We start from the raw sequence: 23,483 nt of genomic DNA, 5'->3' as shown, positions 1-23,483 counted from the left end.
AGGACTTTAGAAACGATGACGTAGTAGAGGCTCACGCTCGGATCTGATTGGGTGTCATCAGTCATGGCGTAGGCTATATCTTTTCTAGCAGCTGTTGTGCAAGTAAATTCTGCATTTTACAATGCTAACTGCCTACATGCGCCGGAGGCAAGCTATTATTCGAGCGATCTGTGATAATTCCCGGTAAAATAGTGACAATGTGACAATTCCCGTGTGCAACTGACAATTCCCAATAAAATAGTTTACGTTTGACAATTCCCGGTATCGACCGTGTACATGGAGCGTCGGTTTTGGGTTAACCCGGGAAGAACCAGCGCATGGTGGGATAATTTTATCAATGAAGTTGTGGTTACACCGGCTCGCGCATGCCCAGTGTTGGTGAATGGTCACGTGATCCGCGTTTTCAGTCGTTTTAATGTGGACGGAGATCAATTCTAATACGCAGCTAAAACGCTGGTGTGGACGGAGATCGTATTCGTTTTAATTCTCCGTTTCTAAACGAAAACGCAGTAGTGTGGACGGGGCCTAAACTAGAATCATGGAATCACTCGAATTATTGATAAACCTTAAAGTTCACAGCTCACTTTGGGGGTTTGCCCAGCAAGCAATAGCCGTCATTTCACAGTCTAAGTTAAGACCTGATATAGTCCAGGTATGAGTAGCTCACATCTAGCCAAAATAACCTTGAAATTTGTTCCAAAATAACTTGCGAGATGCATGATATTACATCATGTAAGTGAAATCAACAGTGATTACAAGGTGTTTGGTTTAATTTCTTTGACATGCTCTTTGTGCTTCTATTCTTGGGCTATGGTTAGACGTTTATTACATTTTCACTGCCCAGATTTTGCCTTGTTTTAGCCTAGACATCAGGGCTGTATTTGGATGGCTAGAAGTCTTTTAAACGCAAAATTGCTTAGTGGGTTGTTGTTGTTGTTGTTTATCTTGATCAATCTCATTCCTCCACAGACAAACACTATTTTCAATACTGTAATGTTCTCATTGCACTAAGCAATTTCCTAGACAGCTTTGTTGTATTCTCCCATTGAGGCTGAATAATGTAAATGTCTGTCAAACTGTTTGACACTTTTACTACCAGTTTTATTAATACATGGCTCTATGGAATACCTGATTCTTGATACTTAAGTTTTTATTTCCTATACTGATGCCGTTCATGTGGAGAAATTACCCCAGGGGACTTCAGGGGTTTAAACATTATTGTAATATTATCATGGTGTTTGTCTTGTTGATAGGCTGCATATTTTGTACATTGTACATTTGATACAGTTAAAGAAAATCAAAACAATATGTCATGTGCACATTTTTATTTATTTGGTGAGTAGCCGTGTAATAACTGGGATAATGTACGGTCGTTACAGCTGCAAAAAATATTTACAGACCTTATGCGCCAGAGAAACAAGTTTGCAGCCATCTTTCGAATTTTGTGTCTGAACTTCAGTTTAAAAGTAATTAGCTGGTGTATTGGATTTACTTATTGTAGAGTTACCGAAAGTTCTCATTAGCATTGTAATGTTTGAAGCTGGTGACGGAACAAATGTCAGCAGACTGGATAGATTTTAAAACGAGTGGGTCATTCATAAGTCCGTAAGATCTTACCTTCATGGCGTGGAAATATAAACCGGAAGAGAGAACACAAGAGCGCAGTGCTGAAAAGGGGCGGGGTTACATAAGGTCTATATTTCAATAACGAATATCGTACTGTACATTATATCCCTTAAGGCCAATTCACACTGTACCGGCAATTCACACTGAACCGGCGAACAACGGCAACTGACACTTCAGATCAGTGTTTCCCCTGTCGGCAGCTTTTTCCAATGGTCGGCGCTTGTTTTCACAGATTGAACGTTCAAGTTTGTCAGGTTGTGGAATGTCTGAGAAGTGGCATGCTGTAATCTGGTCAGGTGATTGTCCGTGTTGGTCGGCGTCAGTCAGTGCAGTGTGAATTGACTTATCCAAACAAATGATAAAACTTCCTCTACCAATACCCATATTAAAAACAAGAAAGAAACCAAATAAATAACATGTCTTGTTATTTAAATTGTTAAGACAATAAGGATGAGTTTAATACAGCTACAAATGAAATGTTACAAACCGATAGGTAGTAGATTAACAGTTTCACATTTACCACACACACACACACACACAAAAAAAAAAAACAATCCTTCTTGCAGTTTTTATGCTAAGTTTCAGTCAAACATCTTCTCATTTACAGATGAGTATTGCTCAAATTCACTTTTTGATTTATTCCAGTGTGACATTAAAAGTGTGATGGCTGCAACTTCCTGTCTTTGCAGCCTGTTTAGGGAACCAGTAGTAATAGAGCAGCAGAATGGAGAAGAAGAGACCCTTAAGAACATTAGAACCAGGCCGGGAGGGAACTAGACTTCTTGTTTTCCTCATGAGTAGAACTTGCTGTTGTTTATTTTTTGCTGTTGTTTATTTATCCTGTATGGACAAAGATAGACAGATATGAATATCCTCTTTAAATTCACTCACGCATTCACTCTGTGATGTGTCTTTAAATTGACTCACGCAATTTTGTGCACTCACTTTTTTTCCGAGTAAGTGAACTCCTGCGAGATGTCCTCGCGGCGATTAGGAGTCGCGGCGCGCTGCAGGTTGGAGTGAGTGTCATAGAGGCAGAACTCATTGCTCAACTCCGCCTGCTTCTTTTGCAACTGTTTCGAGGAGGAGTAGAGTTCTTCCTGTGCTTTCTGAAGAAACAAGTCAGACAGGGGATTTCCATTAAACTAACAGAGTATTCTCATTAAAGCAAAATTAGATATTCTATAATTGTGACCCTGGACCAGAAAACCAGTCACAAGTAGCACGGGAATATTTGTGGCAATTGCTAACAATACATTGATAATGATACAGATAATGTATAAATCTCAATTGCAAAAAAATTGACCCATGTTGACTGGTTTTGGTCCATGGTCACAATTATATCATCAACAAAAGTACCTAATTCTTTTGTAAAAATGTAGACGTTTCTTACCTCCACCTGCTGAATATCAACATACACCAATAGAGTTGCCAGCTCCAGGTTTTCACTAAATCCATTCTTTAAAGGGACTGATCTGTACCCTGTGAAAGCATCGAGCTCAGTTTTTGTACTCAAACTTAAATCTGCATTCACTTGCACAATGTTTCATAAAAAAAAAAAACTAATTTGGCAATGTTGTTGACAGACTTACCTGAGCGAACACCTTTCACAGGGAACGTAGCCTGGGCCAGGAAATTGGGGTCAGAGAACATGTCCTCCTCAAAGACCACAAAACGTAGAAAAGTGAGGTCTGGGTCATACACGTTGAAAGTAAATGCCTCTGAAGGCTGAAAGTTCGGCCCGAGCCATACAGGGTTCAGTCCATTGTCATCTGTGGACATATAAAAAAAAAAAAAAAAAAAAGAATCTCTATAGATAAAACAAATACTTCTGGTGCACTCTATTACAAGGCAGTCCACAAATAATAATAACACATATAATAGTAATGCATTTCTATAATAATTTTTATAAAAAAAATGAAACACACACACACATATATATATATATATACAAAGGTTAGCAGTTCACGTAGATTCTAGTTAGAAAATCTATAAGAATAAGTATGAAAATGATAAAAAAACTATTCACATACTTAAAACAAAAACTAATATAAGCGACAAAAACACACAATAAAATTACTAAAACTTTAAATCTAAAATGCAAATGTAAACCAATTCAAAATATGAATAAAAACTTTTTAAAAAGTATCTCAGTGATATTAAAACAAGACTGCTTCTTACGGCAAACGGTAGTCTTGACTTTGTTGTCTTCTGTTTGGCCACACAGTTCAATCTCCACAAAGGGACTGGCAATGCTTCGCCCTGGTTTGGGAAGATGTCGCGCTCCTATCACCTGAGCGTCAAAAAAACAAAAACAAGAATCTTTTATTAAAATGAAACCGTTCTTGTTCAGTTCTCAGACTCGGACTAAATTCATTTTATTCTGTTTGACTGAAGATCATGTTTTACCCTAATGGTGACAGTAGATCTGACATTCTTCTTCTCCTGATGAGGGTCATAGGAGTCTCTGCGCATCATCTCAGGTTGCAGCACATATCCTGTGCCTCCATTCAGACTGAAGAGAGCGCTGTTCAGCTGCATGTACTTATCTGAGGAGAGTTTTATATACTGAATATATGCTATGCTCTTTTTTTATTGAATGACTAAAAAAAGGTTGTATTGTTCTTGTGCTTACACTCACAGTTTGAGCCCATGTCTTTACATTAAGGTTTATACAGTATGTTTAACATGAACTAACAATGAACAAAATTACTACCGCATTTATTAATCTTAGTCAATATTTACTTTACATTTTTAAAATCCAAACTTGTGTTTGTTAACATTTGTAAACTAACATGAACAATGAACGATTTGGTTTTTACTAGCATTAACAAAGATGAATTGCTCATTGTTAGTTCATGTTAACTAATGTTAACAAATGAGACCTTATTGTAAAGTGTTACCAAATAATTGTTTAACCTTCGCACTATTCTTACAACATTATTTTGCATGTTCCCTGCTTCCGTCTAATACTCTACCCATTTATGCAAACATTTATTTAAACTTGAACTAGAATTTCAATAAAACCTTTCATTGTGCAATTTCCTCTCTTCCTTGTTTACTATTTTACACAAGAGGTCAAGGGTCGGTTGATTTGTGTGGTGTTTTCTTGCCCCTGCTGGTAGATGCATGGCATAACTACACCATTATGCTGCCAAAAAGCATTGACAAACTAATACATTTAGTGTGATAGGCTCAAAAAGTTATCTATGCCCATGAGCAAAAATGGCCGGTCACAGGTCGTATACTTAAAGTGAGGTCATACGTTAGCAGATCTGATCAACTTCACACTTCATCTTACCAGCAGTTTGAAAGTTGAGTGCCACCATGTGACAGCCGCACATCCACAGAGGATACGGATCATAGTTGGAGGAATCCACCCTCTGGCCCTTAGGGTAGATGCGGCTCAGCGACTTGCGGTTATACAACATAAATTGAGTCGACTTGTTTCTGGAAGGAACCTTATTTTCTACAAAGGAGCGAACCTCTTTGTAGGTATAATTATCTGAAAGGGAAAAGTGATCGCATTGTTAATGCAAAGTTAATTTGTTTGGGGTCTGTACGATTTTTTTATGTTTTTTTAAAAGAAGTCTGTTAAGCTCACCAAAAGCTGCATTTGTCTAATCAGTAAAACAGTAATATTGTAAAATATTATTACAGTTTAAAATAACTGTTTTCTAATTTTCATATATTTTAAGATGTAATATGTTCCTGTGACGGCAAAGACACTTAAAACAGTCTTCAGTGTCACATGATCCTTCAGAAATCATTCTAATATGCTGATTTGGTGCTCAAGAAACATTTCTCATTATTATCAACGTTAAAACCAGTTGTGCTGCTTAATATTTTTGTGGAAACAGTGAAACATTTTTGCAGGATTTTTTTGATGGATAGAAAGCTAAAAAAAAACAGCATTTATTTGAAATAAACTTTTGTAACATAATAAATGTCTTCACTGCCACTTTTGATTAATTTAATGAATACGTGCTGTTAAAAAAAAATACTGCCCCCAAACATTTGAATGGTAGTGCATATGTATTCATATTTGTGTAAATATGTATAAATGCATATTTATATAATTAGCTATACCAAAGCGGTCCTTGTCTTTACTGCGAGGCTGGCAGTAAACAACCAGTTCAGACATCTCGCTGGCCACCTCTTCTTTGCTCTCGACCTCCCTCTGTTTTATTTTCTGCAATGGGAAATGATTGTAAACATTCATAAACCTTAGCCCAACAATATACTTTAAATACTTGACTAGATACTTAGAATGCTTTAGATTAAATGTTCTCTCTAGGGCTACACCTAGCATTTAAACACCCCCTAAATCTGTCTGGCTTCAAACAAACAATCCTATATTTATAGAATGAGTGACTCAAAACCTTGTGACAGCTTCCCCGTGTGACAACTAGCCCCGGTTTGCCCTATTTAAGACACGTCTTAAGATCCAAGCGTGAGTGTGTGAGTCTAAGCGAGTGAGACAGACCTCGAACTCTCGGTTTTCTTCTCTCTGTGTGATGTCCCAGGCCACCTGATACCACTCGTACAGCTCCTCAGTGGTCTCGGTGGCCAAATCAAATGGCATCATGTTCTCTTTATTTTCCTTATCCTGCAACGTCACCACCACAGGTTTGCCATGCTTGGCTGAGCGAACTGGAAATGAAGAAATGAGTGCAAAATAAGTCTGAGAATAACAAAGCCACATGCTGTAGGTGTTAAATGGCCCTGAAGATAAATCATCTTACCAACAGTGCACTTTGAGATGTCCACTATCCCTTTACATAAGTCACCTAATGGATTTTCCTCTTCAGGCTGAAAGAGAACAGCTAATGTTGATGTTCAGAGTATTGGATGTAGATGTTCTCTATGTATGTAAGCAAATAAGCATGCAAAATACTACACTAACTAGCACCAAAGGACATATCTGTTTAGTTAAATATCCACATTTTTAATATGCTTTACCTGGTAATTGGCATCAGATGCATTGGCCACTTCTTCTACATAATTTGAAGGGAAATAGTGCTGCAGTTTCCCGCCATAGTCTCCTTTCCACCTGTAGGCATCAGCAGATAAACGGGGAAAATGAAATCTTTTTTCTGGCACAAAAAGGCAATAATGCATCTATGTGCCACAAAGCTACACTAAAATAAAAGTACCATGGGTTTTTGGACAATTTACTATGGTAATACCAGCTATGTTTTATGGACATGAGCCATGGTAAAATATTAGTATTCTTTGATGTACACCTCAATTCAAAAGTTTGGGGTCGGTAAGATTTAAACAAAAAAAATTAATACTTTCATTCAGCAAAGATGGATTAAATACAGTAGAAGTAAAGACATTTATAATGTAAAAAAAATATAGATTTCAAATAAATACTGTTTTCAACATTTATCAGCATATTAGAATGATTTCTGAAGGATCATGTGACACTGAAGACTAAAGTAATGATTCAGCTTTGCCATCACAGGAAAAAATGACATTTTAACATGTCAAAATAGAAAACATTATTAATGTTTCTACCATGCTTTTGATCGATAAATGCAGTCTTGGGTTGAGCATTAGAGACGTCTTCTTAAAATCTTAAAAACACATCTTACCGACCCCAAACTTTTGAACGGACCTTGGAGTTTTGTGTAAATGCTGAGGTACATGTATGTGGTAATCATTTAGTACCATGGTATTTATCAAATTTTTATGGTTTTTATTATTTGATACCTTCACTGCATCATGGCACTGCCACAGCTTTTTTGCAATGCTAAATAGAGCATTTATTGCTTTTATCGACATAATATACAAATAATCTCACCATCCATTTGCCTCCTTAGTCACATTATGGATCAAACAGCCCTTGTAAAAGGAGAGTTCATCCGGCCGCATGGCCCTGTAGTCATAGAGGGCCTTCACTGTGCTCTGGGGCTGAAACGCAACAAAATAAGTTCAATCTTGCTATACGGATCTGCAAATGGACTGAGGTAACCCACACATCACCTCAGTGGTTCAAAGACTGTGAAGGCTAAAATAAATTCTCTTTAAAGGGAATGTGAGAATTACATCGAACTAGAAACATGAAGCATTTATGGCTAAACATGACATCGCTGTTTTAGCCAGGCTGCATTTCCTCTTTCGAGACGATCAGTTTCCTATGTGAGAGAAAGAGATAGCCAGCACCACCACTTCCTCCCCAGCCCACAGGAGATGACCTCTTGTGCAGACTAACATGCAGGAGCTGTGTTCGCTCTTCAAAGTGCTTACCAGAGATGGCTCTATCTCGTTGGCCTCCACATACTGTTTAGAATCATAAAGTGAAGCAGTTTTGGTTATCTGAAAAGAAAAACATAAAGCATTTCTTAGACATTTTCCCTGCACATTAGACTTAAGCCAAGCAAAATCTATAATCTGCACATTTTATATGTGATTAGTCTGTGTTCTAGATCAACAAATTCGCAAATGATTTTGCTTCAGCACCCGTATTGGAAAGCAAGTGGTGACTCAAGAAACATTTTTATTTAAAAAAAGAATTATGTGTTATTTAATTAAATGAGCAATAAATTTCATGTACATAAATATTTGTTTTAATGTTGTAATTAATGTTATTTATATTTTTTAACTAAACTGAATATTTAAATAAATGATTGAAATCTATTAATTGGTGTATATATATACATATATATACACACACACAGCCATATATAAATAACGGAAGCTTGTTTCTGCAATGGAATAAAAAATAAAAAAGGTAATTGGAATTTTTTTATCTCACAATTCGTACTTTTTTCTCAGAATTGCGTGATATAAAGTCGCAATTGCGAGTTATTATGTCAGAATTGCGCGATATAAAGTTGCAAATGCGTGTTATAAAGTCAGAATTCCATGATATAAAGTTGCAATTCTTACAGAAAAGAAAAAAGTCATAACAGTTTATATCTCGCCATTCTGACAATATAACACGCAATTGCGAGTTTATATCACACAACTTTATAACTCGACTTTATAGCATGCGTTCTTATCGTGAGGAAAAAAAAGTCAGAATTGTGAGATAAAACGTTTTTTTTACTCCATGGTGGAAACAAGCTTCCATAATATTATATTATATTAATAATGAACATGATTGTGATTGATCACAGAAAACCATTCAGCAAGGTCGCATTAAATTGATCAAAAGTAACAGTAAAGACATTTATAATGTTAAAAAAAAATCTATTTCAAATCCTGAAAAACAATTATCACTTTAATAAACGTTTTCAATAATAATTAGAAATTTTAACTTGCGAAAAAAATTTGCTATATAAGAGGTCATTGCTCTTTCAAATTGTGACATCAGAAATGTGCTTTGCTATGTATGTGTGTGTGTGTATGTGTGTGGGGGGAAACATTAGCATATCCTCAAGAAGTGAAAAAAGAGAGATGTTTTAGTTTATATGTCTCGAACACATTTACACAAAACAATGACACCTTAGTGCATATTATACTTGTTCAACTAAATCAGACCTTTTGGTCTGAACTTTGATTGGAAAAAGACCAAAGCAGGGTTCCTGCGGGTTTCAGTTAGTCAAATTTAAGACCTTTTTAAGACATTTTAAGACTATAAAGATTGAAATTTAAGACCTACACGACGCATTGCCAAAAAAATATTCAAATCAAAGAATTCATTTTATTTCAATGAATTCAGTAATTGAAAAAGCATTAACTTAATTTACAGATAAAGCAATCACATTAGTAACCTTCCAGACCCAACAACGCGTGTCAGAGAAAAGAACAGAATCAGATATAATTTTTTTATAGAAAATTGTACTTTGCATATTATAGGCCTACTGTAAAAAACACATAATTAGTTGATTTTAGTTGATCATAGTTGATCATAACTAGAGATGAAATGGCATGAACATTTCATTTAATTATTATAGTGCCAAAAATTACCACTGTTATCACAGAATCCTGTTCAAAAAGTACTAATACTACACAATGAAATCAATTCACCAAGTTTTATGTCGAAAAACAGCAAATAACAAATAAAATTAGCATCAATACACACTAACATAAACATTAAAATAATACGATTAAAAATGATAGCCAGATTTTAAGTGTCTTGCTACATGTTATATACTAACATGTACAAGTTCAAATAAAGTTGACAAAAAAGGTTTTTATAAAAAGATAAACCTCACATATTTCAGACTTTAATTTATCTTTTTTGACTCATTCTTTTTATAAAAAATTATTTACTGACATTTACAATACAGTTTAGCTTATCTTTTATTATTAATAGTAAAATTCGGTCCGATTTTCCCGTGGCGTCTGTCGTTGCTATGCAACCATGCACTGCGCTCTCCACAATGACAAAAAAGTTTTAGTGGCTAATGGATTTCCACCGCCGAAAAACACTTGCTGTAGCTCTGTTACAAGATTTATTTACGGAGAAGAGAAAAACACCCGTAGTGTTTGGGTGCACCCGCATCCTTCATGTCTTTTTTCATGTCATTGCCTGGAAAAAAACGAGCACGTCGCTTCAATTATAAGCGCGCTTACCGCGCGCCTACATTTGAATGAACTTGAGCGCGAAAAAGACGCGATATGTGAACTGCCTCTTGGCGAGCGACTTCGATACTTTTTTGCTACTTTGTAATAACTTTCTGCGGCCAGCGTTTCTGGAAATGAACGAGGGTAAAATCTTTTTTAAGACCTGACTAAATGTTTTTTAAGACCTGACTAAATGAAATGTAATACCGCGGATGAAAATCTGGCTGTTTTTAAGACGTTTTAAGGCCTTAAATTTAAAGTTCCGAATTTAAGACTTTTTAAGACCCCGCCGGAACCCTGCAAAGACCAAAAGAACTACTACAGATGAAAGGATGCAAGTGTAACATGCAAACTGTGGCCATAGCAAAGGAAGAGGTGCACATGCCCTTGTTCACTTTGAAGAGTGTATGCAGACAATGCACTCAAAAAAAAAAAAAACTGTTGTACAATCACTGCACAGTGTTCAGTACAGTCCACAGTATGGGACTGTATAAAAAGTGGGTAACACTTTATTTTACAGTGTCCTCGTTACACGTTACATGTAGTTACTATAGTAATAACTATAAATTCTGCATAATTACATGCAACTAATCCTAAACCAAACCCTAATCCTTACCCAATAGTAAGTACATATAGTTAAATATTATATTTACACTGTAACACAGTCACCTTAAAATAAAGTAACCAAAAAGTATTTTCTATTCCAAAAGAAACAATATTTTTTTCTTACCGAACTGAAGCGCTCAACTAGCTCTGGCGTGACTGGGTAGCGGAGTTTGATCTTCCGATATAACGGTTTCTTTCGGAAATAGTCCACCAATTCCACCAGGCTCTCAAACTCACTAGAGGTGCCCAGCACGTACATAGCTCCCTCTTTGTGTATCCGGCAGTGCTTCACCATCCCTTCACCTCTGTTTCAGCAAATAAAACCCACAATGAATTACAATTAATATTTAACTAAATAATATAAACACCAACAACAACGTGCTACTCTGGGTCTTTTGCCCCAGTTTTGAGGCTATGAATTGGATGAATTGAGCTTCTGGGATGTCTTGATTTTTTTTAAACAATTACAGTTAATTTAGAAAAAAAAAATCTCCGTACAAATCTAAATTAATTACTGTATCCACAAATCTCCCATTAAAAACACACATAAGAACATATAATATCCAACATAAATTCACAGGTCATTATTATGCAGTGACAAAAAAAAGGTTTTATTCAACCTCAGAACTGTTGAAATAAATCTCACAAATGTTGATGTTCATTTTCAGCACATAAAACACAAAAAGACTGTAAGAGTGGGCGATATGAACAAATTCTTATATCACGATGAGTAATTTTATTTCAAGATAACGATATATATCACGATAGTTATTTTTGCTTTTGATACTTTTAAAATATAAAAAAGTGAGCCAGCTCTCAGATTTCATCAAAGATATCTTAATTTGTGTTCCTTAATAAGATGAACGAAAGTCTTACGGGGGTTGGAACAACATGAGGGTGAGTAATTACTGACAGAATTTTCATTTTTGGGTGAACTAACCCTTTAATAATGACAGCAGGTAAATTTGGATGCTGTCACTTTAAGACATAAATCACTATGTTTACTTGCAAAGGCATGGTCAAGTCTTTGACACATAAGCATGTGTATTTAACCGTTCAAGCTCATTTAGTTGGCAAAAAGCACTCAGTTCAGCTCTCGCGCTTTATGAACAGCAGCTTTATATGTGCGCGTCTCAGACTCAGTCTCTCTGACAGCATGCGCATATAGCAAAATGAGCTGTCTTTCACTGCTTACTGCACTTCAACGGTTTAAAATACTTGTTTTTAAATAATAAATGATAAATAATTTAAATAATAAATGGTTCATGAAGCACGATCCACACTAAACCAAGTCTATGGGATTTTTTTGTTTTTGTCTGTTTGAAAACCACTTAGAAAAGTAACAGCACATTTTGCTTCAGGACTCGTATTGGAAATCAAGTGGTGACCCAATAAAGTATCAAAAAAGTTTTTTTATTAAATGATTAGTTGTTTTTAAGTAATGTATTTAAATCAATAACTGAAATCTATTAATTGGTTTAATTAAATGACATGAATTTATATACAGTACATATACATACAGCATATATAAATACAAATCTCTCCACATGATGGGATGTGAATGGATGGACAACACAAGTATTTGAGTGTAATACTAGGGGTTACGTGTTTTGAAAAACAATCTTAAAAAGCAATGCTAACGAAGAGATGGAAAACAGAGCAGCACCTGAAGGTGATGGCGTAAGATTCTGAATCTTCTCTCTGTCTGATGAGGAAGGCTCCATCTCGAGGGATCCTCATGAGATAGTCCTCCGCCTCACCTCGACTCAAGTTACTGTAAAACCACCTGAAGACAAAAAAAAAACACAGCTTCACATCTACGATGTGCCTGCATTTTGTAGTGAGCGTTAGGAGAGGCTGCAAGCCTGACCACGTGGTCTTCTACAGCCCTGCTGGCCGGGATGTGGTAAACACCAATGAAGTTGTTTGTGCACATCAAGTATCGACTAACCCTTCACGCAGGTGCTGGTCTGGTCGAGGCACAAGTTCGGTGAGGCGCAGGTAGAAATCTTGACAGCGGAGCAGGTTTTCCCTGTAATACTGAATGAGCGCATACACACTGGGGAAATGCAGGTTTTCTGTGAGGAAATAGACAGTGTGACCTCCTTCTATGCAGGAACGGATTCGACAATGCTGAACTCGTCCGCTGCGCCTGCAAAGACCACACAGTGAATTTATTTAGCAAAATGTGCATTTCTGTATAATTGTGACCAAAGAAAAAAAGTAATTAATATGAATAATATGGGTCATTCTTGTTATGCAGCACCATATGAATGCACTGTAATGGAAGTATTTCTATAAAAGGGTATTTCTTTCAGAAATATACTTTGGTCAACATCAGGCACATAAATGTATTGATTATGAATCATTTACACAATGTAAACAAAAACTAAACTAACAGGACAAACAAAGTGCTAAAGTTAGTCACTGGTCAGTGAGACATTGAGAGTAACTTCCTGGAGGATGATGTCATTATGAATTCTGTCATACAGTAATTTACTCACCCACCCTCAAGTTGTTGCAAACCTGTATGAATTTCTTTCTTCTGCTGAACACAAAAGAAGATATTTTGAAGAATGTTGGTACTAAACAGTTGATTGGTCCCATTGACTTCCATAGTATGCAAGGGCAAAAAAAGTCAATGGGGTCCATCAACTGTCTGGTTATAGATATTCTTCAAAATATCTTCTTTTGTGTTCACTGTTCAGCAGAAGAAAGAAATTCATAAAGGTTTGGAATAACTTGAGGGCGAGTAAATTATGACAGAATTTTCATTTTTGGATGAACTAACTAAAATGATTTAAAATTCACCCCATGTTCAGTTAACCTTAAAACTGTGCTAAAAGAAATGTTATATAATGTTATAAATAATATGATTCTGATTTCAGTCTTAATCAACTGCCAGATTAATATTTTATCTAGTATTTTATCTAACATTATGATGGGACATTTTCCCTATTTCTTCCATTTGTAAAGACTAAATTAAAGACAAAAAAAAAAAAGAGAAAATAGGGAATAAAAAAAACAATCTTTCCTCCCTCTTTGAAGAGAATGAGAACAGGCCTACATTACCAGAATGAGAGGGTGCAATCATTGACGAAGGTGTCGCTCTCCCGCACCAGAAACGTTCCGTCAACTCCACCCGAATCTGCGCAATATTCTTGCAGCAGTCTCTCGGCAGTCTGTCTGCCCTCTGACATACGCCCGTGAAACCAGGGCTCTAACTGATGAAGCTCTGTACCTCCCTGGGACGACTGAGGAGAGGTTTTACATTTGAATTACACCGTTTATTTCCTTAATTTGTGGCATTTTAAACTGAATCTCATTCTGTGATTGAGTCTCAGTGATTTACCTTTCCAACATCGTCCTCTAGATCATTCTCCTCAGCATAATACAATGTCTTGTTCTCGATCACACAGTAGTGCTTGTACCATCTCTGCACACGGACACAGTCACACAGAAATTACACTCAGTATCAATTAAGGCAACCGAAATAAGATGAAACAACCACACGAGCCCATGATGATTTTGGCACCTCATCTATTGGATCCCAGATGAAGAGCTCTCCCTGCTTATCTCCTTTTCGTAGATCCTTTTTGCCAAAAGTCCCATCAAGATTCAGTTTCTTGTGCTGTATGAAAAAGTTAGTAGCAAAACATTGATTGCTGTGGCTTGGTATTGCATTGTAACCTGAAAGGATGCAGGATTATCCAGTGAAGCTTTTCTACCTTGAGGATGATCTTGCCCTTCAGTTGGGTTGGTGATGGCAGTTGTTCTGCTTCTGGTTCCAGTGGCTCCATCAGAAGCTTGTCCTGGAAAACATCTTTGAACACCTGAGCCATCATTTTCTGTTGCTTGATGTCACAGTGTTCTTCTATGGACAGCACCACAGGATACCTGCAAACAGTATACCCGTTCATAAACATTTTACATAAATTCTGTGCATTTCCAAAAAAAATAAAACTGTGTGTAATAATTTTATAATTATATTTGGCATGAAGACAATGAAAACTATTAAAATATCTGTGCATTGTGAAAGTATTCTCAAGCCCGATGCTCGCATCGGCCTGGGAAAGTTGAAGCACCCAGGGGTGGAATCGCTGCACTTATCTGTGCAATCGTGAGGCTAAAACCAATGGAAGAATGTCTCCTCTCTAGCGAAGAGGAATGGCAGAGCGAGTTAAGGCAACCACTCGGCTCCAAAGCAAAAAGCTGTTGAAGAGTTGTAGGCCAAAAGAGTTGTAGGCCAGCTTATATACCCATATGTACAGGGGAGTGCCTTGGCATGCAAATCTCACTCGCCAATCGTTATTGGCCCGTTTTCTTACTACCCGACGGTGACTGGGCTCCCAAGTGAGATCCCAATATGTCAGTATCGACGTAATGTCAAACGTGACTGACTAAAAGGCAACAAACTCTACCCATGCTTTATAACACTTTAAATCAGGGGTGTCCAAACTCAGTCCTGGAGGGCCACTGTTATAACACTTTACATTTAAAATGTACATTTTAATGATTTTTTTTTTTTCATGTAGCAGTAATGGCAATTTAGGGGGAAAGTTTGTTTTATTGTCATAAAAATAATGTCACAATGCAAATAATCTATAAAAATAGGCTTAATTGTCTTTATGCAAAATATAACTGCTTATTTCTTTTAAATAGGGGACACATTATGACCCAGGCATGTTCTTTAAAGGTTTTGTTAAATTCGCCCATTTCCCAAGAACGTCACCAAATAAATGTGTGAATGTGTGTGTTGCTGATGACTAACTCAGATGTTGCAAAAGCATGATCATTGATGGCCTTAACCACATCCTTAAACTTTATCTTGGAGGTTCTGGTCCAGCCATGGTATATAATAGGTTCATCTGGACCATTCCAGCAGTCCACTGAATAAAAAGAAATTAAAAATAAAACAGTCATCATACTGACTCCCACTGATTTCAGATTTCAACGTATTATTATCATCAATGCATACTCTAATAATGAAGCAGAAAGGGACCTGCATTAGTTTAGCAGAGAATTAAAAAGTATTTATGCAGAAATGAGGGTATGGTTCACTGACACTCAACACAGCGGCAGCCGAGCCTCAGGCAGCGCACATAAGCTTCTGTTGAGGACTCACTGCGCAGCTGATCTCCAGTCAAATATCTGTGAAAAAAGCAAAACACATGAAGTAACACAGGAAATTCATCATGATGAGGACGGAGGAGCTGCATGTGTGTCATGAGCATGAAGAACACCAGCACTGACGTGTTGTGAGAAGAGTTGATCCAGTAGTGAGACAGAGGGTTGTTCATGTCCAGTGGGCAAATCTCTGAGAACTTCTCATCCCAAATTGAGTTTTCTTTGGAGAAGAGAAAACTGAGGAACTAGAAAGATATAGAGAAAAGCTCTATAAACACATAACCTGCAAATATAAATGAACATAGAGTAAACAGATCTCTTTAAGATGTACCTCTTCAGTAGTAAAGGCTGGATCATTAGTCTTCCTCATGGTGTCATCGATAAATATAGTCATCAGCTCTCTGACTTGATTCAGATTGTTGGCCCATGTATCCTGCAAAATAAATTCACAGAATTTTCTTAACAAAACAAATAGAATTTAAATGAAATATATATACTGTAGATGACAGGTATATACAATAAATATAGCTAGATTGACTGTGTGATAATGTCAGGATAATGCCACAGCGACAAACTAAAGTAGCGAAATTAAAATGATTTAAAATTCACCCCATGTTCACTTAATTGTGAAACTGTGCTAAAATAAATGTTATATAATGTTATAAATAATATGATTCTGATTTCAGTCTTAAACAACTGAATGCATGGATGGATGAGCAGGAAGTATACAAATACATATATCAATCTTACTCTTTGCTGATATAAAAGGAATCTTTGAAAATCGGAGAGTTGAATAGGCAGATCGTTGACACTGAAGAGAAAAAAATACAAAATAATAAGAATGAGAACATTAGCATGACCACATGATGCACATTTAAAGAACCGATTCAACCAAAATAATGGACAGTTTCTTACCCCATGATGAAAGCACACGACTCCTTTTTAAACTCCTCTAGAATCTAACAAAATGACAAGCAACATTCAACATAAGTATGTAACATATATATATATATATATATATATATATATATATATATATATATATATATATATATATATATATATATATATATTTCAAAAGTTAAGGGTCCAAAAGTTCTTTCCCAAAGAAGTTAATACTTTTATTCAGTTAAGTCATGACAGTGAAGTCTTTTATAATGTTACAAAAGATTTCCATTTCAAATAAATGAAAATATATGTTTTACGGTTATAATGCCATCTGCCAATCACAAAAATATCATGCAGCACAACATTGATAATAATTGTGTCCTGAGCACTAAATCAGCATAGAATTTCTGAAGGATCATGTAACTCTGATGACTGGACTCGATGCTGAAAATTCAGCTTTGCCATCATGGGAATAAATTACATTTTAAAATATATTAAAACATAAAACAGTTATTTCAAATTGTAATAACATTTCACAATATTGCAGTTTTTAGTGTATTTTGATCAAATAAATGCAGCCTTTGTGAGTATAAGAGGTTTTTTTAAATAATCTTACCGACCCCAAACTTTTGAACAGTAGTGTAAATATATATATTTAGTTTTGCTGAATTAAATATGCTTTGGGTGTAATTTATATTACACCCAAAGCATATTCAGCAAAACTAAACTGCACTCTTACCATCTTTTGGTTTTCATATATCAAAAGATTGTAGAATTTGTGAAATTGCTCAAAATCCAGGACGTCTTTCTTTGCTCCCGCCAACTGAAATTATGAAGTTTATACTTTTAGTGCAAGGCCATTAACTAAACATGTCTTTGAAAAAAAATATAATATATAATATAAAATATAATATAAAAATCTATATATATTTACTGTAGTATATGTATATATTAAAACTTGTGGATAAACACAGATCATCATTTGCAAAACATCAGGAGAGGAAATGTTCCGATTCAGTTGCCATAAAGTTTTCCATATGATGCAAAGCATTCACTTCCGTCAAGATGATGTGTATACAATGAATCATTCATACCGAAATTCTGTCCTTCAAAAAACGTCCACCTGGTACTTTGAAGTTCATTTGTGGCAAAAGAGACTTGAGCTCTTTCAAGGTAATGCTGTGAGAGACATGAAAAAGCATTAAAGAGGGGTAAAGAAGTGAGACAAAAACTGCAATGAAACTGGGTGAGAAGCAGGTGAAAGAGAAAGAGGAGAACCTATTTTTCTTTGTCTGATCAACCGAGTACATCTGTTTCCTCAGCCAACTACAGTAAGAGGGAAAACAAAGAATGAAACAAACATAATGATTTGGGTTACGGTTCATAGATACACAAGGTACACTCTCTGTAAGTGTGTGTGTGTGTGTGTGTGTGTGTACCTCTCTATAATCTCTGGTGTGTAAGCCACCAGTGTCTCCTGTCTGAGTAACTCCAGTCCTGTCAGCCATTTGTCTGCATCCTCCACTGAATCAGCTGTGGAAGAGCAAACACTATCAGAGCTAAAAACAATGCAATCTTTTCCACAGAAAATGTATTATTAACAGTCATTTCTAAACCAGCCAAATAATGGAATGTCCGTTAACTCAGGTAAGCAAAATGCGTTTTAATGCAGTCTATACATATCAAAATTGCCTACTTTATCTTTATATGGTTTTATAACTTAGAATATGTAATGTATAAAAATCACACATACCCCCCAGACTGAGAGTGTTGAGAACAAACTGAGAGCCATAGAATATGGTAAAGCATGTGTTGGGGTCTGTATTTTTATCCTTGGTGTCCTTGAATCGATCAAATTCTTTGGAGTTTTTTCCTGGTCGTACTTCCCGGATCTCAAAAAGGTCCACTGCAAAAATGAGATTGCAACATAAACATACTTAAACATATACTGACAGTATTCAGACCAACAGACAGCAATCATAGTGTTGTTATTGTTAACTAAAAGTAAAACTATTAAAAATCGTTTTCATTTCTTAAAAAAAAAAAAAAAAAACTTAAATATAATATAAGAAAAATATAATAAAAAATAAATAAAAAAAGAATTGTAAAAAATATACAAATAAATGCTAATTCAAAATATATATAAAAATACTATAATAGTATATAACAAAATGCTAAAACAACACTGGACCAGATCTGATTAAAAGAAAGAGATATGAATATAAATATATGGTTTTTATATATATAAATATATGAATCTATGTAAATATCAAAAGCACCATGACAAGGCACAAGACATGTTACGTCATAACCAAAAATAAGAGTATGAACAGTATAAAATGCACAAGGAGTCATGTACAAAAGAAACAAAAAGAAAGATTAGTTAAAACTGGAAGTGGCACTTCATTGGGTGAGACGGGTGTGATGGCACTACAGACAACCATAATTACTGGCAACAGACAGTCAGTTCACTGGCCACACTCCCAAAAGTGTCCTCCTCCTACAAGATCATGGTGCCATATGAGTTTAGATTGTTGCTGCCCATGGAGACAGCGAAGTAGCTCACTTAGAGACAGCCTATGATTAGTGTCTGAAATCAGCTCTCTATTATTTAACAGATCAACCTGGAATGTTGAAGTTGATGGTCAGTTCATCTCACTATTAATTTTATCCGTGGGATTTTTATATAAAATTGTTAGTGATATACACTTCCGTTCAAGAGTTTTTTATGTTTAAAGTGATACTTTTATTCAGCGAGGACAATAAAGACTTTTACATTGTGACAAAAGATTTCTATTTTAAATAAATACTGTTTTTTTTTTTTACTTTCTATTTATCATGTATCATGGTTTTCCACAAAACTGTTTTCTAAATTGATAATAATAAGAAATAGCTCTTGAGCACCAAATCTACATATTAGAACGCTAGAGTAATGATGATGCTGAAATTTTATTATATATATTTAAAAGAAAATTGTAATAAAATTTCACAATATTACGGTTTAACTGTATTGTCATCAAATAAATGCAGCCTTGATGAGCATACGAGTTTTTTTTTTTACAAAAAATATTACAAAATCTAACCGACACCAAACCTTTGAATAGTAGTAATTCATTTAAATTTCTGTAAAACAATAACTTAAACCCAAATAATAATAAAAAACCACATTAACAAGCTTTTAACTTTAAAATAAATATTCCTTTAAAATATAAATGCATTCCTTGAATATGTAAATTGTCTGCTAAATGAACAGAAAAATAGATTTTTTTTATATAATTTAAAGCCACTTTATATGGACACATATTTGTAACATCCAAAGACACACAATAACTTATTAAGTATTAATCGTCTAATAAATAGTACTGTCAAATCAATGAATTAAAATTAATCGCATCTAACATAAAAAAAAGTTTGTATGTATATATGTGTGTGTGTGCGCGTATGTGTCTGTGTATATGTAATTATTAATTATTTATGTGTGTGTGTGTGTGTGTGTGTGTATATATATATATATATATATATATATATATATATATATATTTCCAAACTTTTCTGTTGGATGCAATGAATCGATTTTACAGCACTACTAATAAACATTTATCATAAAGTTCCTGTAGCTTAAATGGTAAAACAAACATGGGTTATTTTCTTTACACATACAGAAACAATGTACAGCTTAAATGTAAAGGTAAGTGTAAATGCAAGAAATGAACTTGAGGCAAGGTACTCACACACTCCTTCTGTCTTGTCGGCGGTGCGCGTCCAGGCCACCTGTCGCGTCTCCATGATGACCTGCACGGTAAGCCTCTCCATCCTCTGTCTGTACACGGTCATCACTATCCCCATCTCCAAGTCCCGCTTAATGAGACTCTTCTTGTACTCGATCAGGTCTCCCTGCTGAGTGCGACCTGCCATCTCTGCCTTTGGTCACACACTGGCAAAAACAAACGGCCACAGGTGGTTACTTATTGCAATCTGCGTGGCAGCAGGTACACATGTAGTCTCGTGGTGCATATGTAGATACTTGGCAGGTATGCTTTCTGTACAACTGAATTATATGGCTGAAAATGTCTGTACTTTGAATATCAAAACACAACGGAGTATTTGATATTCAAATTTTTCAAGATACTGCATGCAACAAATCAAACATTAACTGAAATGAAAATTCTGTTGTTGTTTCAAAAATTCATGTTGTTTCAAAACCTGTATGACTTTCTTCCCTGGAACACTAAAGAAGATATTTTGAAAAATTGCCCATTCAATGGTTTGCAGTGACTTTCATTACATGGACAAAAAAGGTTGAAACATTCTTCAAAATATTGTTTTCCTGTTCTGCAGATGAAAGAAATTCATTCATGTTTTGAAACAGGTTTGGGACGACATGAGGATGAGTGTTGAATATCTTGAAATACTTGTATCTGAATTAATCCATTGTGTTGTGAAATGCATGGAAGTTATTGAATGGATTATACTGTTTCATAGACAACAGCAAATCCATTCACTGAAGCTTTTTAAGTTGTCAAATGAAACAAGTGCTCATTAAACAGAATTTGCTAGAACAATTGATTCCTCTTTACAGTTTTGGGTTTAAAGAAGTACAATTTGTGAGGAAGACAATGTTAATACTGTAATTTCCCAATCATGCATGTCAGCTCTGATAATATAAATGATCAAAACCTAAAGAGGAATATCACCATCAGTTATCTGTGACTAAACAGTACACCTTTCAGAGACAAGTCAGTTTTCCAAACTGTTGAACCATGGCAAGCAAAATAGATGTTTCATGTCTCGTTCCCCATAGAAGCCAATATTTGCATTGCAAATGAGTAGCTGAGTACTGTGGAAGTGTCCCAAAGCAAGTCCCTCTTTAAAAGTAAATCATTAACCCAGTAAACTCAATGTGGTTTCCATTCAGAAACCTTTGTACATCACCTTCACACCCTCAATTCTTCCATTTTGTGCTTTCTGTGTGAAAGAGAGAGCATTCTCTTTGTCTTTCAAAACATTTAAAGACAAGCACCAAGATAAAAGAACCAATTAACAAACCTTTTTTTTTCACACAAATGATAACAAGTTAAGAATAAGTGAAGATATGTTGCTCTACAGTGTCAGAAAATGTATATGCTTTGTAAATGTAAATGTCTTTACTGTAAGTACAATACGTAATTGTTATCATTTACAACAAGAGGCAGAGGAGGCACACCTGCTTTTGCAGAATTAGCGTTTTTTTATAGACCACGGATGTGTATAGAACAATTTTGTGCATTACTTATTGTGCATTTTGTTGCAAATATTTGCAGATTTTCAAGTAATAATTTTCCCATTGATGATAAATGGGAAAACTAAAGAAGCTTCAACTCATATTTAGTTTTATAAAACGCCTTAAACTTTCAGTGTATTTTTCATAAACAAAAATGTAGGCCTTTAAATCAAATGTACACATACATAAACAGCTCCTGTAATACTCCGTAATGTAAACATCCAAACATCCAAATTAAAAAATACTTACCCGAGTTTAGAGAAGACAATCAATGACCACTTCGAAAACCGCCTGCTGTAGTCTAACTAAATCTCATTTTAAAAATAAAAAATAGCCTAATGCAGTATTGAAAAAAACTCTTATGATCAGTCTAGTCACAATGTGGTCAGTTCCTCTATTCGCTTAACACAAGGAAGTGAAGAGAACATTTTGAGAAAAAAAAATCCGGAAGCAAAAATATCTATGCAAAATCCCCAGGGAAGAGATAGCGATGTGTGTACCACGCTGTCAAACTTGTGTCTTTGTGCCTGTGTAAATGTGCCAAAAAACGTGAGATCCTGATACTGGAAAAGCGTTTATTTCTGTGTCTATTCAGGTTGTGTTTCAGCCGATAGTTGCCCGTATTGACGTAATCATGACATCACGAAGTTCTTCTAATTTAGTGTTTTATGTTCATAATCATTAACAACCTATTAATTACTCTGTGAAAACTAAATGTATGATTCTAAATGCAAACGGAATGCCTTAAAGCAAAGTATAAAAATGGACATACTTTCTAAGTAAACTTTTGAGGAGGTGATATGAAAATGAAAGCACCTGTTGCTCGCAGCTGGGCGCTGGCTGTCAGAAGAAAATGTTGTCGTCCAAAGTTATGTTGATGTTTGAGTAATGAATGATTGGTCTTATTCTCATGTTTATTTCTTTAAACATGCGAATGAGAAAAAGGCTCCGTAGCCTAGAATGTCGAATTCAAGTCACGTTCTTTTCTTATAGCATTACTTTCCAGCGCGCGCATTCCACTGTTCATTTGCATTAAGAAAAACAATCTGATTAGAAGACTTTTGGGTAACATATTTATCATCTGGATGCAAAAACTACAGGCTACCATGGTAACCCACTGTGAATATCTAACCCACTTCATCTTGAAAAAGTGTAATTTCGACCTAAAAAACAAAGTGGTTCACTTATTTAATATCCATGTTGTATAGTACATTATTAGGATTGTTCATTGTTTAATAATATTAAAAACAGTGAGTGACTGCAAAAGAGCCATTACTAAAAGCAGCCAACAATAAACAGTAATCTGCACATTTTATTAATACAGCGATGCATGCTGGAAACTCCAGTAGGCCTACAGCATCTAGCAAAGTTACAGTTTACTGTCAAATGCCAAATTATTGTGGAAACAAAGTTCCATTATTTTTTTAATTGCATTATTATAATATGGTTTTGTAAT

General features: G+C 35.3%; 1 protein-coding gene across 3 annotated transcripts; it reads right to left on the bottom strand.

The window, feature by feature from the left end:
* Nucleotides 1–1,310: 1,310 nt before the first annotated feature.
* On the bottom strand, nt 1,311–23,061 carry plcg2 (phospholipase C, gamma 2). 3 transcript variants are annotated; one of them, XM_084409835.1, is made up of 33 exons: nt 22,844–23,061; nt 20,499–20,701; nt 18,521–18,673; nt 18,207–18,300; nt 18,046–18,093; nt 17,862–17,946; nt 17,507–17,590; nt 16,795–16,838; nt 16,630–16,690; nt 16,211–16,312; nt 16,006–16,124; nt 15,818–15,903; nt 15,524–15,641; nt 14,481–14,649; nt 14,288–14,383; nt 14,105–14,188; nt 13,825–14,006; nt 12,704–12,904; nt 12,419–12,538; nt 10,877–11,057; nt 7,882–7,950; nt 7,436–7,545; nt 6,589–6,679; nt 6,372–6,438; nt 6,113–6,279; nt 5,716–5,818; nt 4,928–5,131; nt 4,036–4,175; nt 3,808–3,919; nt 3,219–3,398; nt 3,020–3,108; nt 2,572–2,735; nt 1,311–2,466 (listed from the first exon to the last, which is right to left on the bottom strand). In XM_084409835.1, the coding sequence occupies exons 2-33, from the start codon at nt 20,680–20,682 to the stop codon at nt 2,418–2,420; spliced, it is 3,756 nt and encodes a 1,251-aa protein (XP_084265961.1). In that variant the 5' UTR covers nt 20,683–20,701; nt 22,844–23,061; the 3' UTR covers nt 1,311–2,417. The 3 variants fall into 3 exon arrangements, with proteins under 3 accessions (XP_084265961.1, XP_084265960.1, XP_084265962.1); XM_084409834.1 differs by lacking the exon at nt 22,844–23,061 and adding an exon at nt 22,277–22,839; XM_084409836.1 differs by lacking the exon at nt 22,844–23,061 and adding an exon at nt 22,277–22,839 and having other exon boundaries at nt 2,060–2,466; nt 2,554–2,735.
* Between the last annotated feature and the right edge of the window lie 422 nt (nt 23,062–23,483).

Source organism: Rutilus rutilus, assembly GCF_951802725.1.
Source record: "Rutilus rutilus genome assembly, chromosome: 5".
Taxonomy (NCBI): domain Eukaryota; kingdom Metazoa; phylum Chordata; class Actinopteri; order Cypriniformes; family Leuciscidae; genus Rutilus; species Rutilus rutilus.
Note: the sequence above shows the minus strand (reverse complement) of the source record. Positions and strands in the feature narration are given on the sequence as shown.

Coding starts and splice junctions, on each gene's coding strand:
- plcg2 (XM_084409835.1), bottom strand. CDS start 20,682: ATGGCAGGTCGCACTCAGCAGGGAGACCTGATCGAGTACAAGAAGAGT. Junction 5,132..5,715: donor TAAAGACAAGGACCGCTTTG/GTATAGCTAATT, acceptor TTTCCCTTTCAG/ATAATTATACCTACAAAGAG. Junction 3,920..4,035: donor GATCTACTGTCACCATTAGG/GTAAAACATGAT, acceptor TTTGACGCTCAG/GTGATAGGAGCGCGACATCT.